Source organism: Pimephales promelas, chromosome 17 (assembly GCF_988280905.1).
Source record: "Pimephales promelas chromosome 17, fPimPro1.hap1.1, whole genome shotgun sequence".
NCBI classification, from domain to species: domain Eukaryota; kingdom Metazoa; phylum Chordata; class Actinopteri; order Cypriniformes; family Leuciscidae; genus Pimephales; species Pimephales promelas.
Genome location: NC_142785.1, coordinates 26340240 through 26354889, shown reverse-complemented (window position 1 = coordinate 26354889; position 14650 = coordinate 26340240). Strand labels below are relative to the sequence as shown.

General features: G+C 35.4%; 2 protein-coding genes across 2 annotated transcripts; both read left to right on the top strand.

The window, feature by feature from the left end:
- The first annotated feature begins 1936 nt into the window (after nt 1-1936).
- Nucleotides 1937-3450, top strand: birc5a (baculoviral IAP repeat containing 5a). The gene is made up of 4 exons (XM_039665447.2): nt 1937-2114; nt 2206-2315; nt 2497-2614; nt 3133-3450. Exons 1-4 carry the CDS (start codon nt 2007-2009, stop codon nt 3223-3225), a joined length of 429 nt encoding a protein of 142 aa, XP_039521381.1. The 5' UTR covers nt 1937-2006; the 3' UTR covers nt 3226-3450.
- Nucleotides 3451-4249: 799 nt separating this feature from the next.
- On the top strand, nt 4250-14341 carry tmem235b (transmembrane protein 235b). The gene is made up of 4 exons (XM_039665159.2): nt 4250-4781; nt 5047-5103; nt 5398-5535; nt 12854-14341. Exons 1-4 carry the CDS (start codon nt 4610-4612, stop codon nt 13087-13089), a joined length of 603 nt encoding a protein of 200 aa, XP_039521093.2. The 5' UTR covers nt 4250-4609; the 3' UTR covers nt 13090-14341.
- Nucleotides 14342-14650: the final 309 nt, after the last annotated feature.

Below are 14650 nucleotides of genomic sequence, written 5' to 3'. Positions count from 1 at the left end.
TGCTGCTGTGCCTCTTCACGATATTGCTACCGACAGAGAGAACGGTATTGTTAAGAGCTCTTTTTTAAAAAGCGAACTGCTGGAAGCTGCAGCCGATAAGATAAAAAATTGAAACCCAATAATTCTCAACTGGGGGTACACTTTCAGAACACAAGCTTTACAGAGAAATAACATTTTGCATTAAATTCTGAAAAGGTTAGGCTATTGGGTGGGCAAGTTTATGTTAAGGGGATATTCCATTTGATCATTTTGCAAAAATTATGGGAACATTATACTTCAAATGTTCTGAAACAAGTAGTAACATTAAACGAAAGTACAAAAAAGTTGAACAATCTATAAATAACATTGTTCTGCTGTTTAAAACTTGAGAACATTATTAAAGATCAGATATCTCTGAAGAATATTTGCTCATAATTTGGAGAGAACCTTCCCAGAACGTTAGATCCTGAACATTCAGAAAGTTCTGAGAACATTCCCTATTAGCTGTGCTGTAAAAAAAAATATTTTCATGATTTGTAATCACATTTTTTTTTTCTTTTATCAAATTAACTTAGATAATTTATGTAGTTCTTTCAGATGTCCTGTACTACTAAAAGAGCATCAGATATTGTATGTCGTTTTGAATGTTGCCTATTGTCGCAACACGAATGAGGAGTTATTTGACTGGATTGTGCAATTATGTGCAATAAACTTGTGCAATTCTTATTAGCGGAAAGACTTTAAAATACTCTAAAATACTCTTTAAAATAATTTTTGGTCAAACAGATCAGACATAAATTTGGACTGTAAAATACTTTTATTTATGTACACTGACTTTAACAACAACATGTACACTGTAAAAAAATATTTTCTTTTGTCAAATCAACTTAAATAATTCATTTAGTTGAGATAACATAATATTTTGAGTTTCTGGTGATTAAATTAATCTCCTTTGTATTAACTCACTTTTTCCATGTCAATGAACTTAAAATTTTAAGGCAACCAGGTTTTTTTTAAGTTAAACCAACAATATTTTTTTTACAGTGGGCAATTGGTTAAAAGAGAGACTGTATTATTCTATAAAAATGGCATAAATGTTTTGAAGGGTTATCACATGCAGACACAAATCAACATTCATTGTGTAAAGAGTGGCAATGAAGTAATAATATAAACTCATGTTTGAGTTCATGTTTTGGTTAGAAAGTGTGTTTAATTCTCAGCAGTTAAAAGGCTCTCCATATTTTGATCACCAAACACCAGGACACTCGGCCCGGCAAACAGATACTCAAATGATACTTGAAGTTTACTCAAAGATGCCTTAATTTCAATACATTTAAAGTAGGCTATGCCTCCTCTGTATGGATAGAAAATTGTTATATTACAAGACAAATTCAGATAGGCTTCTCGAGGTTACTCAACATATTTTATTATGACAGGTTTCAAAAATAATGAATTAAATAATGAACAAAATATATTTATATCTTTAGTTTTCTTCCTCTTTATCCTGTTTTTCTTCCTCATCCTTCTTGTTTGCCCATCTATATTTTGCCGCGGAGCTGATCTTTCCCAGCAGTTTTTTTTTTTGAAAACCAGGAGATTTTCATCACAAAAAAACAGCCAGGACGGCCAGGACAGGACGTGAAAACAGGACATGTCCTGGGAAAACAGGACTGATGGTCAACATGTCCTCCATAGCCTAAGCATCTCCAGTTATAAAGTTCTCTGAGTATCTGTAGATAAAAACTGTAGGCCCACATAGATACATCCTAATCATAAATTCCATTCAGCAATATGAGCAGTGATCATACACTAAACAAAACATGAAAACTCACTGCCTCCTGTCCTGAGGCACTTGAGCTAAACAGACACCGATCTGCGCATGCGTGGAAGTGTGACGTCCTGTAGCCAATCAAATCTCGCGCTCTCAATTTTAAACTTCAACCGGAAGAAACGATCATAACAAGAAAGTCACTGGAGTGTCTCGTTTTTCTTTTTACTTTTTAATATCACTCTACATCTTCAAGAAAATGGATCTTGTTAATGACGACCCGACCAAAATGTACTATTATGAGAACAGACTTCAAACATTCGTTGGGTGGCCGTTTGAAGAGGGCTGCGTTTGCACTCCAGAAAATGTGAGTGAACCAACAAGCAAGCCCGGTTTTGTAGGTCCTACAAAAAGATATGCAATGTTTTCCGCTTTATACATGCTGTTTTCTTTTATAGATGGCCAAAGCTGGATTTATTCACACACCGTCGGAGAATAGTCCAGATATAGCTCAGTGTTTCTTCTGTCTGAAAGAGCTGGAAGGATGGGAACCCGAGGATGACCCTGAGTGAGTCCGTGTCTTTTAACTTTCCACTACTGCATTCATTTATAAATCTGAGAGAGGCTTTGTTTCTGTAATGCAATAAGACCCGGATTTCAAGTCAGGGTTATTTGATTTAATAAATATCATCATCCCCCTAATGCGCATTTTGTTCCTGATGTGCTGTGTGTGTTACTTGTATTATCAGGAAAGAGCATAAGACACATTCTTCCTCCTGTGATTTTATCTTGCTGAAGAAGACAGTGGACAGTCTGACTGTGGAGGAGTTTCTGAAACTTCAGAAAGAGAGACAGAAGTTTATCATTGTAAGTTTGAACTCACATTTATTTAAATAGCGCTTTATGCAGCAGTACAGATCGTTACAAAGCAGCTTCACATGAATAAACAGGAAAATAACAGTGTGTTAAATGTAATTTATGAAAAGAATTCAATTTCTGCTGTAAAGCAGTTCTACAGAACATGTAATTGTTCTGCTCGATTTAGTTTGTTAGTTCAGAGTTCAATAATTGTCAATGTTGTAAAGTTCATCAATTTATGAAACGCGTTCAATTCAGCTACTTCCCTTGAGTCTGTATAATACCGTAACGCAGTGGTGTAGATTTGATTTTGAAATTGGTTGGGATGGGGACATTTATATCAATATATTAATATATTTTTAAAGTTTTGATCGAAATTATTGCTAGGGATATCAAAGTCACTGGATATTGGTAGGGACACGTCCCTAGCTTCCATACTAAAGTCTACCATACTAAAGTCAAATTTCCATAGCTGATAAGAGTATGAATGATAAATTGTATGAATAACATGCTTTGTAAACTTTCAGAAAAAATCATGCAGCCAGGCGATTGATAAATTTGAAGAGGCCGTGAAAGTCAAGAGAACCAAGATCATCAACACTGCAATGGGGGAGGAATGAAGAGGTTCAGTGAGGGTTATGCTGACACCATTTTGGTCCATGTCTTTTCTTTTTTTTTTTTTTTTTTTTGTATGTCATACAAAATGCATTTTCTCTTTTAAATGTTACCTGTGATAATCTTTGTCCTGTCTCTTGTTGAAGTTGATCTTATTACACCCATTCTTCCTACTTTTATAGTATTTATTTTAAAAGAGCATAATAAAAAGACTCTTCCATTCTCTGGAACATGTTTTCAGTCTCATGTCTTATTTTTTTTAATCTTTTTGTCTGAAATACTTTAAAAACTGAAGTAAAAATGGCAAGTTATTGTAGCTGTAACAGAATTCTCTTGGGAAATGTTCTGGTATGGAAAAGTCCATTATTAAAGGGATACTCCACCCAAAAATAATTTTCTCAAGTTTGTTTCTTCTGCTGAACACAAAGGAAGATATTTTGAAGAACGAATGGAACCAAACAGTTGTTTGGTACCATTGACTTCCATAGTAAAAAAAAAAATACTATGGAAATCAATGGTGCCAAAGTTCCAATCATTCTTCTAAATATCTTCCTTTGTGTTCAGCAGAAGAAAGAAACTCATACAGGTTTGCAACAACTTGAGGGTGAGTAAATGATGACAGAATTTTCATTTTTGGGTGGAGTATCCCTTTAAGTTTGTTAAATACTTTGTGTTTCTCCTTAATGCTCAGCTCTGAAATATTACATGGGCTAAATTGCTTTTAGTAAAAAAAAAAAGTGTGCACATCACAGCTTAAATTGATTAACCAACCCTAGCAGTGCTAATAAATTTCATTTTTTTTTTTGAGAAGCGGTGTGCCTTCTTTCTTTATTATTGTTTTTTGGTTGAGTATTCACTTTTAGGTGATTTCCGTGCTTTTATTTTTTTATCCTAATTGTTTTTAGTGACATTTCTAAAAATAAAATAAAAAAAAATCTAGACCCAGCAATTATTAATTACTGTAACAATCGTGTAAATTAAGTGTGTAAAAAATATTTATCAGTACTTTTCATTTATGATTCCAAAAAATATGGATGGACAATGTCATGAAGGGTGTTGTTGGTTATGCACTGTACGTCATGTTTCCTCTGTACCAGTCATGCGTAATCTTGCGCTCAGTGTTATAGTTGGATTCAGACTGCACACACCGTTGAGGAATAAATGTCCAAGCCACCAACCTTTTCTCTTAAAACCACACAACTTTTCTTCTATTAACACCTAGCCTGTCAGCATATGTTGTCGACATCACTTATTCCTGCGCGTGTGATTTATTCCATCAGCTCTGAGATGCTTCACCTCAGCATCTGATCGCGTCGCACAGCAAATGGCATGGTTTTCAGCTTAGTTTCTGTGTTGTCCTGAATCGGAATCGCATCTATAGTGTCTGATATGAACATTACATTCGGTTTCGTGGTCGTCAGCGGGGGCTTAACTGGTATTATTAGTTTCAGCTGTTTAGCGCTCGCCATTGCAACTGAATACTGGTACATCATTGAAGACAAGCGCGCGAACCACACTGACCCGGCGCGCAGTAACTCTGGACTTTGGGGAGTTACAGATGGTATGGCGAACATTTTTTTTATTATGTCTTTTTGAGCAGCTTTCTATTAACTCTGATCGCAGTCCGATTCTTTTTTTGAATAGATGCATTGGTAACATATTGGGCATTTACTGGTGCGTAGGTCACTGACAGTTAGTTTGACCATTGAATTTCCAGTACTTTTCTGTCATAACTGAATAAGCATCCATATAATTTCAAAGAGATTGCACCCACCGAATAATTTCTGCACCCTGGTGATTTTGTGTGTGTGTGTTTCTGGCTGTAGATGTCCAAAGTCATACAGAAGAGACTGGATATTCAGAATCAGAAAGGCAGATGGAAAGTAAGTGTTATCCTTTTCCCCCCCTTTCTTTTCTTTTCTATTGAAACTGGTTAATACCAATGCTCCATGTATGTTGTTTACTCTGGGGGAAAAAAAAACTAAAAAACTCTAACTCTAATAACTCTATTAGACTCTATTATTATTAATAACTCTAAACTCTGCTTGAATGTTCCAGCATGAAATATCAGGCTATAAGCTATCTGTATACATGATGTATCACTGAGCCATGATGCATAAGATGTAAATTGGAGTTTTTATAAGCCATTTCTCATAACAGCTATAATTTACTTTCAGTCATGCATAACGTGATTGCCATCTTACTGCCTCTGAGTCTGGTGATGCTGGTGTTTGGAGGTATCTGCGGTCTCGTCAGTTCCCTAGCCAGGAGTAGGACACTCCTGATCGGATCCGCTTCATATTTCCTCCTGTGCAGTAAGTCTTACCCACTGAATGCCATGGTTCGCTCAATAAACAAACATCTACTGTTTTAAAATTAAACATACACAATGTATTAAAAGTTTGTCAGCAGAAGACACAACTTTGTATAACCGTCTGAAGAGAACAGACATATTTTACAGGGAATAAAATGGGGGGGCCTTCTAACTTTCTGGGTGTGCTTTCCAACATTATATTTTCATGGTTTCAGTGGTGGAGCTGGAGAGGTGTCCAGGGTGGCGTGGCACTAATACACACAGTGCAGTCAGTGTCATAAGTTATAGTACAGGAATGTTTAGCTAATGCTTCTAATGTGAACTAAGTTAACCCTTTTGGATGACACACTATCTGCCACATTGAAGAACTCATGGTTATCACTTGTACGTCACCGTATCACACCCGTAGATTGCAAGGAATGCCTGGCAATGAATGCCTGGCAAGATGTGCTGCCTACTTTTTCAAAACACATTTCACACTGAAAGCGTGACATCAGTAGCGAACCAATCACATGCCTTAAAATCGAGAGAAACTGCGATTCACTACTCTCGAGATAATCAGCGAGATTCATTTATGTCTTCTGTCGAAGATTAAAAGATTTAAGAATTGCATAAATGCATTTACACAGCAAGGAGAAAATATATTGCTATATCTGTGCAAGTGAAAGTCGTGAGGCTACTTTATATAGTTGATAATATTTGTATGGGTATACAGAGACTCGGACATATAAGCTCACATGTAGTAATTTTTAATTCTATATCTATCGATTCCAAATCTTATTTATATTACGTATTATCTGTATATGATTATTTTCATTTAATCTAAATGTTTATTAATAATTTTTAAACTAAAATTGCTTAAAGGGATAGTTCACTTTGAAATTAATTTTTGATACGTTTTAGCTTACCTCAAAGGCATCCAAGATGTAGCTGTCTTTGTTTCCACAGTATTTTCAATTTTGATTCGTCAGTCAGTCATATAATGGAGGTCTATGGTCACCACATCAAAGAGCATGCACAGAGAAGTCCAAATTAAACATGATTTAATGACTCATAAAAGTAAGTACACATTGATGCCTGAAACACAAAATGAACGGTTTGTGTGAGAAAACTAACAGTATTTATGTCGATTTTTACCTCTTGTAACTAGGGTTGCAACGGTATGAGATTTTCACGGTATGATAATCGTCTCAGAAAATATCACGGTTTCACGGTTTCACGGTATACGATATTAAACTATCATTATTATAATCAGCATCAGCTACAATGGCCCTTAAATGAATAAAAACAGATATTGTTTTTGGTTGAACATGGTTTATTGTAACAAAGTTTTTTTCAATAGAGTCTTTATGAAATGTATATTTATTTCCTCAGAAATTCTGGGTTGTCTGAAATAACTGGTCTGGATTCTGTGATTGAATACAAAATGTATTTTTGAGAATGCAATCAGATAAAATGTAACAACTTTAGTTTGTCTACACAAGAGAAGTTTAATAAATTAAAACATGGACAAAAAAACTATACACAATAGTAATATATTTTAGTCATAGTCTAAACCAAACTTTTTTTTTTCCAGGTTGTAGGGGAGAGCGGGGCACAACCTAACGCTTTTTGCTTTTGGCTCAATTAATTAAAAAATTATTAGGTTAGATTAATACTTTTTTTACACAAGCAACATGCACATCTCTGCTAACTAGGACCTACCATTTTCGTACAGTTGGACTGAAAGTGACAAAAGTGCAAATGTTACAACTTACCCCATATGCGGGGTTAATTGTAACAGAGAGAGGGGTTAGTTGTAACACTTGTGTGTAACACACATAATTCAGTACTATTTTATTTGTATAGTTTGATATTGTTTGTGCATCTGTATAGACAGATATCCATACATATCCCTCATCCAATCATCCTTCTATTATGGATCAATATCATGGATAGAGACATAGAAAAGGGCTGCATAGTTTTGCAATAAATAATAATAAATAAAATTATAAATATTGTAATTGCAATTAAATTAGATTTGTGTGTGGCAGCTGCATGATGTACAATTATTATTATTATTAATAATAACAGTAATGATAATACAAATTAGCTTAAAATAAAAATTTAAAGGGTTTATTGCATTAATAACAGGCCATATTTTTAATAAATAAACAAGTTATCATTCATAGAACACTAAATTTTAAACATTTTAAATCCCAACATTATGTTTGTGAACGTCTAACAAAGTTAAATGTATACTCAAACCTGAAAAGTTGTGTGGCTCCGTTTTCATTTGATTATCATTGTACACTTGGAGGCTTAGTTGTACCACTCTGTTAGAATTAACCCCGCTGTGTATTACTTATTTTAAACCTAGCTAACAGTCGCTAGGAATTGCTGACATGTTTCAAAACGGTGCTATGTTTGAGCCAACAAGACGGTGATTAAGGCAATATAAAGTTAGATTTGGAAACGTATACACCCAACTCAGAAACCGAAAAAAACCTATGATGAAAACAATTACTTTCATGGTGTCAAAACACTTTTTGTCCAGTATCTTCACGAAATATAATCAAAACTTTCCGCAAATTCGCGGGAGACCGTCTTCTGGCAGCAAGAGAAAAATAGCGGAAAGACAGCCTGCTTGATCCTGACGAACTGTGTAAACGGTCCGTGTTACATTTTACCCCGCGTTAACACCTGAACACCTATGAGTTTCAGTCAGTGTATTTGATGATTATTCTTTAAAAAAAATAATTATAAAGTGCACATTAAGTGTTCTCTGTCTAGATATGTTCATGTGTTCACGTCTTCGTAGTGGCTGAGACAGCTTTAAAAACCATGAGCGTCATGCGTACTTGAGTGTGTACTAGATCTACTAGACGAAACGGCGCTGCTCATTCAGAGACACGCTGAATATAGAAGGGGCTTGCACACCAGTCTTTTTGCGTTGTATATTCACAGACACGCACATCGCGATTTGATTTAGGCTACTGCATAGCTATATTTTGCTTTATTTATCCATCTATCTTTTTAAATCGCACATTTAACGTGGCATCTGTTTTGTAACGCAAAAAGACGCACGTGTGCGTCTTTTTGACAGACCGGGATTCCCTCAGCATGACAGAAATAATATGGCCAATATAATATAATATATATAATATATAATACAATATAAAGTTATGAATAACCTTTATCTTCACGGAGGTATGGTGTTCCTAAATATGGGAGAACATGTTCGACGTGTTTACTCCTTTTGCAGCCACTCTTCGTCCACATATCTTGCAAACTGGATATATCTTCAAGGACAACATCACGATTGTTTTTCGGATATAAGTTACAAAATATTCCCATACTGCAGATTTTATTTATTTTTTTTGGCGGGAGATAGAGATTCGCAGCCTCTGTCTCGGACATTTTCAGCGCTGTACGGATATGGAGTAAGCAGTCAAGCTGAAAGAAGTTGCATGCGGCAGTGCAGGTGAATTCTGTTTTTTTTTTTTAACCGCGGATAAGCAAATGTGCACGATATGATAATCGTACATGTCAATATCGCGATAAACCGTCATACCGGTATACCGTTACAACCCTACTTGTAACCACAGCCTCGTCCAAGTGATCTGAGGGCGCGTAATGAGGTAAAAACTATATAAATACTGTTAGTTTTCTCACACAAACCACTCATGTCCTGTTGTATTCTAGCTTTGTATTTTTTTTATCAACACTTGAATGTGGGTAAGTTTCATTAAAAAAAACATTTTGAGCAAAACGCTGCAAATCACATTTCACAAATTCACACCCTTGATGAACAAAATGAACGAACCTTTTTCCGAGTCATTTGGTTCATTCAACGAACGAAACGAACAAATTTACTCTGAAAAAGATTTGTTCATTTTGATGAATGAGTTCAAACAGGAGAGTCACAAACGTGCGTCACAGAACAGAGCAAGGCGAGCATTTGAGCTTATAAAACTTAAACTTTGTTATTTATTAAATGAGCGATCGTTTCGCTTGATAAGACCCTTATTCATCGTCTGGAATCGTTTAAAGCCCTTTGAACAGTTTGCACTGAAATTGTCTTTTGGACCTTGAACTGTTTGGTTCCCACTGAAGTCCATTATATGGAGTAAAATCCTGTAATGTTTTCATCAAAAACCTTAATTTCGTTTCGACTGAAGAAAGAAAGACATGGACATCTTGGATGACATGGGGGTGAGTAAATTATCAGCAAAAGTTTTTTTAAAAGTGAACTACTCCTTTAAAACTTGCACAGTCCTATAGCTCGTCCTGGGTCGACATTTCATTCCATTCCATAATGTTATTTTACATATGCATCTGCTAACATACTGTATGATTTCGCTTGTTTCTTCTGCTTCTTCACATGAAGAAGATTATACTCTTTCAGAAGGTGCCTAATACGTGGTAACCTTATTGATTAGTGCTCAGCAATTTCATCAAATCTTTTTGGGCAAACGCAAACAACATAATTAACATTCATGAGCCCAACAACAGCCTTCTTGTCATTAGTGTGACATGTCATGCATTGACAACATCCTATACACGCAAGAAGACGTGAGCAAAATAAGTCTTTTAGTTAATTTTGTTAAATAGATAAAACATTTTACACTTAAGTAACTCTCAGCATGTTCTAAGTCTCAGGCAAATGAAACTTGTTTCTGAAAGACTGATGGGGTGCAACACAGGTAAACAAAGTTCAAGTTCATGCATTTGGTCGTGCAGCTCTCTGAACGACATTCAAAAACTGGAAAGCTAAAGCCATTATTTGCCAAGAGTAATTATGTCAGAGTCTTATGGGACTGAAGTTATTGCGTTTCATCGTTTTCCTCTCATGTAATTGATAGGATAATAGAGAATGTCCCCCCAGCTGTGATTGAAATCTGCAATCTTAAGGTGAAAGGGAAAGGTGAAACCAAAAAAGATCTGGCTAGATTTATGTGAAGGATAATCCAGCCTCCAGTTATTCCATGCATCAGTCTCTCATTTAAATGGGATAGTATTGCTTTTGTTCTTCAGACAGTAAACACATGTACAAGAAGAAGAAAATAAAACAGAATAACAATCCATGCTGAGTGCAACCAGAGCTCATTTCCTGAGAACCCTGCAAGAAATCCCAAAGCAACTTAAGTATCGCAGGCAGAAGAATTTAGCTTTGATCTTCGTACATGCACACATAAACAGATAGCTGGTGTGTTCTTTACCCCGACACCAAACAGCATCTCACAGCCTGTCCTCTCACTATGTGAGGCATATGACTTGAATAAAGGTTTCCTTAAAGGAGCCAGCCAATGATTCCCAGTATTTACCATGTGTGGTAATAAAGAGCGCATGGCAAGAGTTTAACACGGTGAAGCTTGGAATGTAAATGAGAGGTAATTGTGGCGGCTTCTTGATTCTTGCTTATTCGTTTTTTTTTTTGTTTTTTTTTGCCATGTCCTCTATTTGTTGGACTGGTCATCAGTGAAAATGCAGATGCAATTTTGAAGGGATATTTTTTACATCAGAGAATTTCACATGGACTATATTTTGTTAATGGTCATCTGCTTGTTAGATGAAAAATCAGTGCATCTATTCACTGGCTTGTGACACACTCAGTGCTATATAAAAATAATCAGTAGTTTCTGGAGAGTACAGACTGTTTGTTCTAAATGAACCGGCAAATGTAAGATCAAAAACAAGTCTGTTCCCGTCTAGACTCTCGGCCATGCTAATTAGAAAATCTCTGTTTATTGGCTCTTAATTTTATGTGCATATTATGGCTGGTGAAAATCCATTCTCATTTTGTCAGTGTTTAATTAGATGTAATTTTTGCTGCTGTGTATCCACATTCTGTTTTAATGAAGATCTGGTAATAATGGCTCACGCCTTGGAATCATCATGCGCACCAGGGTGCCACATGAAGCCAGTTTGACTTTCTCCCCATTTACATCGCTGATGCTTTTCTTAATTCTGAGAGTGCGGATGTTGTACACTATAGTTGTGTGTTTATGGCTCTGTGGTGCTTACAGTAAGAGCAGTGTTTCTCTGCGTGTCTGGGAGGAGAATGTTTTCGTATTAAGTTCTGGTTCAGTTGATGACAAAACAAAAACAAATACTTTTTATCGGCTTAAAATATGGGTTTATCAAACTAAATCACTTATGTAATGCAAACATTATGCAAGCTGGAATAAGATCACTGGGTCCAGATCATTTAGCACAAGCGCAAAATATGTTAGTCATTTAAAACGGAAGCAAAAGCACGTTAAAGATCTGAATCTGTAAAGCACCCTTGTTGTTTGCCACTTAAAGGGATAGTTCACTTTGAAATTAATTTTTGATATGTTTTAGCTTACCTCAAGGGCATCCAAGATGTAGGTGTCTTTGTTTCCGCAGTAGTTTCAATTTTGATATTTTTAGGTCAAACCGTTCTTGTCTGTCTGTCAGTCATACAATTCAGGTCTATGGTCACCACCTCAAAGAGCATGCACAGAGAAGTCCAAATTAAACATGATTTAATGACTCGTAAATGTAATTACACATTGATGGCCTAAGACACGAAACGAGTGGTTTGTGTGAGAAAACGAACAGTATTTATTTCGTTTTTACCTCTTGTAACCACAGCCACGTCCAAGTGATCTGAAGGCACGGGTGCTTTGTGGCTGTGGAAACGAGGTAAAAACAACATAAATACTGTTCGTTTTCTCACACAAACCGCTCGATATGTGTCTTAGGCCATCAATGTGTACTTACATTTACGAGTCATTAAATCATATTTAATTTGGACTTCTCTGTGCATGCTCTTTGAGGTGGTGACCATAGACCTCCATTATATGACTGACAGACAAGAACGGTTTGACCTAAAAATATCAAAATTTGGAAATGTGGAAATAAAAATTTTTTATCACAATGCTCCTTTAGGGGCTCTGTAAATATAAAATCATATGGTATTATTTAAAAAAAAAAAAAAGATAGCTTAAATGAACTTTTCAAGCTAAATATTTCACACAAAAAGTTGTTGTAGGTACTAACTGGCAACACTTCAGAGTCTTTAAATGTATTATTCATGACTGAATATAGATAAATGTGGCAATAATAAACCCAGCCCACACGCAACAAATGTTCTGTCAACTACTTGTCATTGATTAAAAGAAATTACCAAGAAGCATAATAATAACTGGATTTTAATTTTAGATCTGCTGAATCAAGACTGATTGTTGTCGCTGAAAAAAGAACCTCTTGTAACTTCTGATAATAACAAGCTGTTGTCTAAATAAGTATGCTTAATTGGTTTTGTTTGTGAGCGTGTGCATTGATGCGTGCTTGTGCATGTGTTTTCTCAGGTCTTCTCACTCTCTCTGGGGTGAGCTTGTACATCAGGTACTCTCAGAAGGCTCTGGAAGAGACTGAAAGGCGGATGGGTCGTGAGCAGATGGCTCAAGTGTACACATCATACGGCTGGTCCATGGGCACGGCCTGGATCTCCTTTCTTCTGGAGGTGATCACTGGCCTTCTTCTACTGCTGGCTGCCAGGCTGGTGCCTTTAACTCAGTATGAAGAGTCCGTTGCTCCCATATAGAGCAGGTTCGTTGAACAATACACTCTCTGAAAAAAAGGTACAAAAGCTGTCACTGGGGCTGTACCTTTTCAAAAGGTACACTTTTGTACCCAAAGGCTGCATTTTGGTACCTTAGTGGTAAATATTATCTCATGAAATGGACATATTAGCACCTAAAATGTACAAATTGGTACCTAAAATGTACATATTACCACCTAAAATGCACATATTAGGACCTAAAATGGACATATTAACACTTAAAATGTACATATTAGCATCTAAATGCACATATTAGATCATGAAATGGACATATTAGCACCTAAAATGTACATATTACCACCTACAATGTACATATTAGCACCTAAAATGTACATATTAACACTTAAAATGTACAAATTAGTACCTAAAATGTACATATTACCACATAAAATGTACATATTAGGACCTAAAATGGACATATTAGCTTCTGAAATGGACATATTAGCTTCTGAAATGGACATATTAGCACCTAAAATGTACATATTAACACTTAAAATGTACATATTAGCACCTAAAATGTACACATTAACACCTAAAATGTACAAATTAGATCATGAAATGGACATATTAGCACCTAAAATGTACATATTAGGACCTAGAAATTGACATATGACATTAGCACCTAAAATACTTAAAAGGTAAATATTAGCACCTAAAATGTAACTATTATCTAAAATGTACATATTAACACCCAAAATGTACATATTAGCTCATGAAATGGACATATTAGCACCTACAATGGACAAAAGTTTAACTTTTGAAAAGGTACAGCCCCAGTGACAGCTTTTGTACCTTTTTTCTGAGAGTGTACATGTCCATTTCAGGCAAGAGACAGTATTGGTCTCCTCTCTTATAGGCCTAGTTAGCAAAAATGCATAAGCTACACATGTTCATTACCTGTCCAAAGTTTGGACACACTTATTTACTTCTAGTCAAGTCAAGTCAAATTTTATTTCTATAGCACATTTGAAAACAACAGAGTTGTGCCAAAGGATTACAAAATGCAATTTAAAAGCATTGAAATAGACAAGGCAAAAGACAGTTTTATACATATTACACCTGATATAATTCATTTAATAAATTCACATACAATCAATCAAGCAGTTTATTTAAAAGCGCTAGAGAATATGAGCTGATTTAAAACTGGATAGTGGATACTGTATAATTCTACTATGACTGTTTTCCACATTTTACAAAGTAATTTAAACCATAAAATAACACAAACTGAAATTTCCCCAAAAAAAAAAAAATGTTGAAGTTTTTTAAAGTCTTTAAAACTAATTTCAAACACTTAAAATCATGAGAAACATTTCTTTTGAGCAGTCGTATAGACAACCAAATTGCCCTTGCAAAATGGAACAAATTGTCTGAAAAAAAGGTCTGTTATATAAATTTTCATTTCTATATCTTTTGTAGATAATTGCTATGTAATTGCTAGCAAATTGCATGTGTTTGCTTCTCTGTGATGTATTATCTTTTATGCCGGGCTCCTGTTTTCCTTTATTTTCTGCTTTTCTCTGCCTATTGTCCTTGAATTCACATT

Excerpts from the sequence above, each read along its gene's own strand:
- birc5a (XM_039665447.2), top strand. The coding sequence starts at position 2,007 with ATGGATCTTGTTAATGACGACCCGACCAAAATGTACTATTATGAGAAC. Across the intron at positions 2,316-2,496 it reads GAACCCGAGGATGACCCTGA|GAAAGAGCATAAGACACATT; the intron begins GTGAGTCCGTGT and ends TTGTATTATCAG. Across the intron at positions 2,615-3,132 it reads AGAGACAGAAGTTTATCATT|AAAAAATCATGCAGCCAGGC; the intron begins GTAAGTTTGAAC and ends GTAAACTTTCAG.
- tmem235b (XM_039665159.2), top strand. The coding sequence starts at position 4,610 with ATGAACATTACATTCGGTTTCGTGGTCGTCAGCGGGGGCTTAACTGGT. Across the intron at positions 5,104-5,397 it reads ATCAGAAAGGCAGATGGAAA|TCATGCATAACGTGATTGCC; the intron begins GTAAGTGTTATC and ends ATTTACTTTCAG. Across the intron at positions 5,536-12,853 it reads TTCATATTTCCTCCTGTGCA|GTCTTCTCACTCTCTCTGGG; the intron begins GTAAGTCTTACC and ends GTGTTTTCTCAG.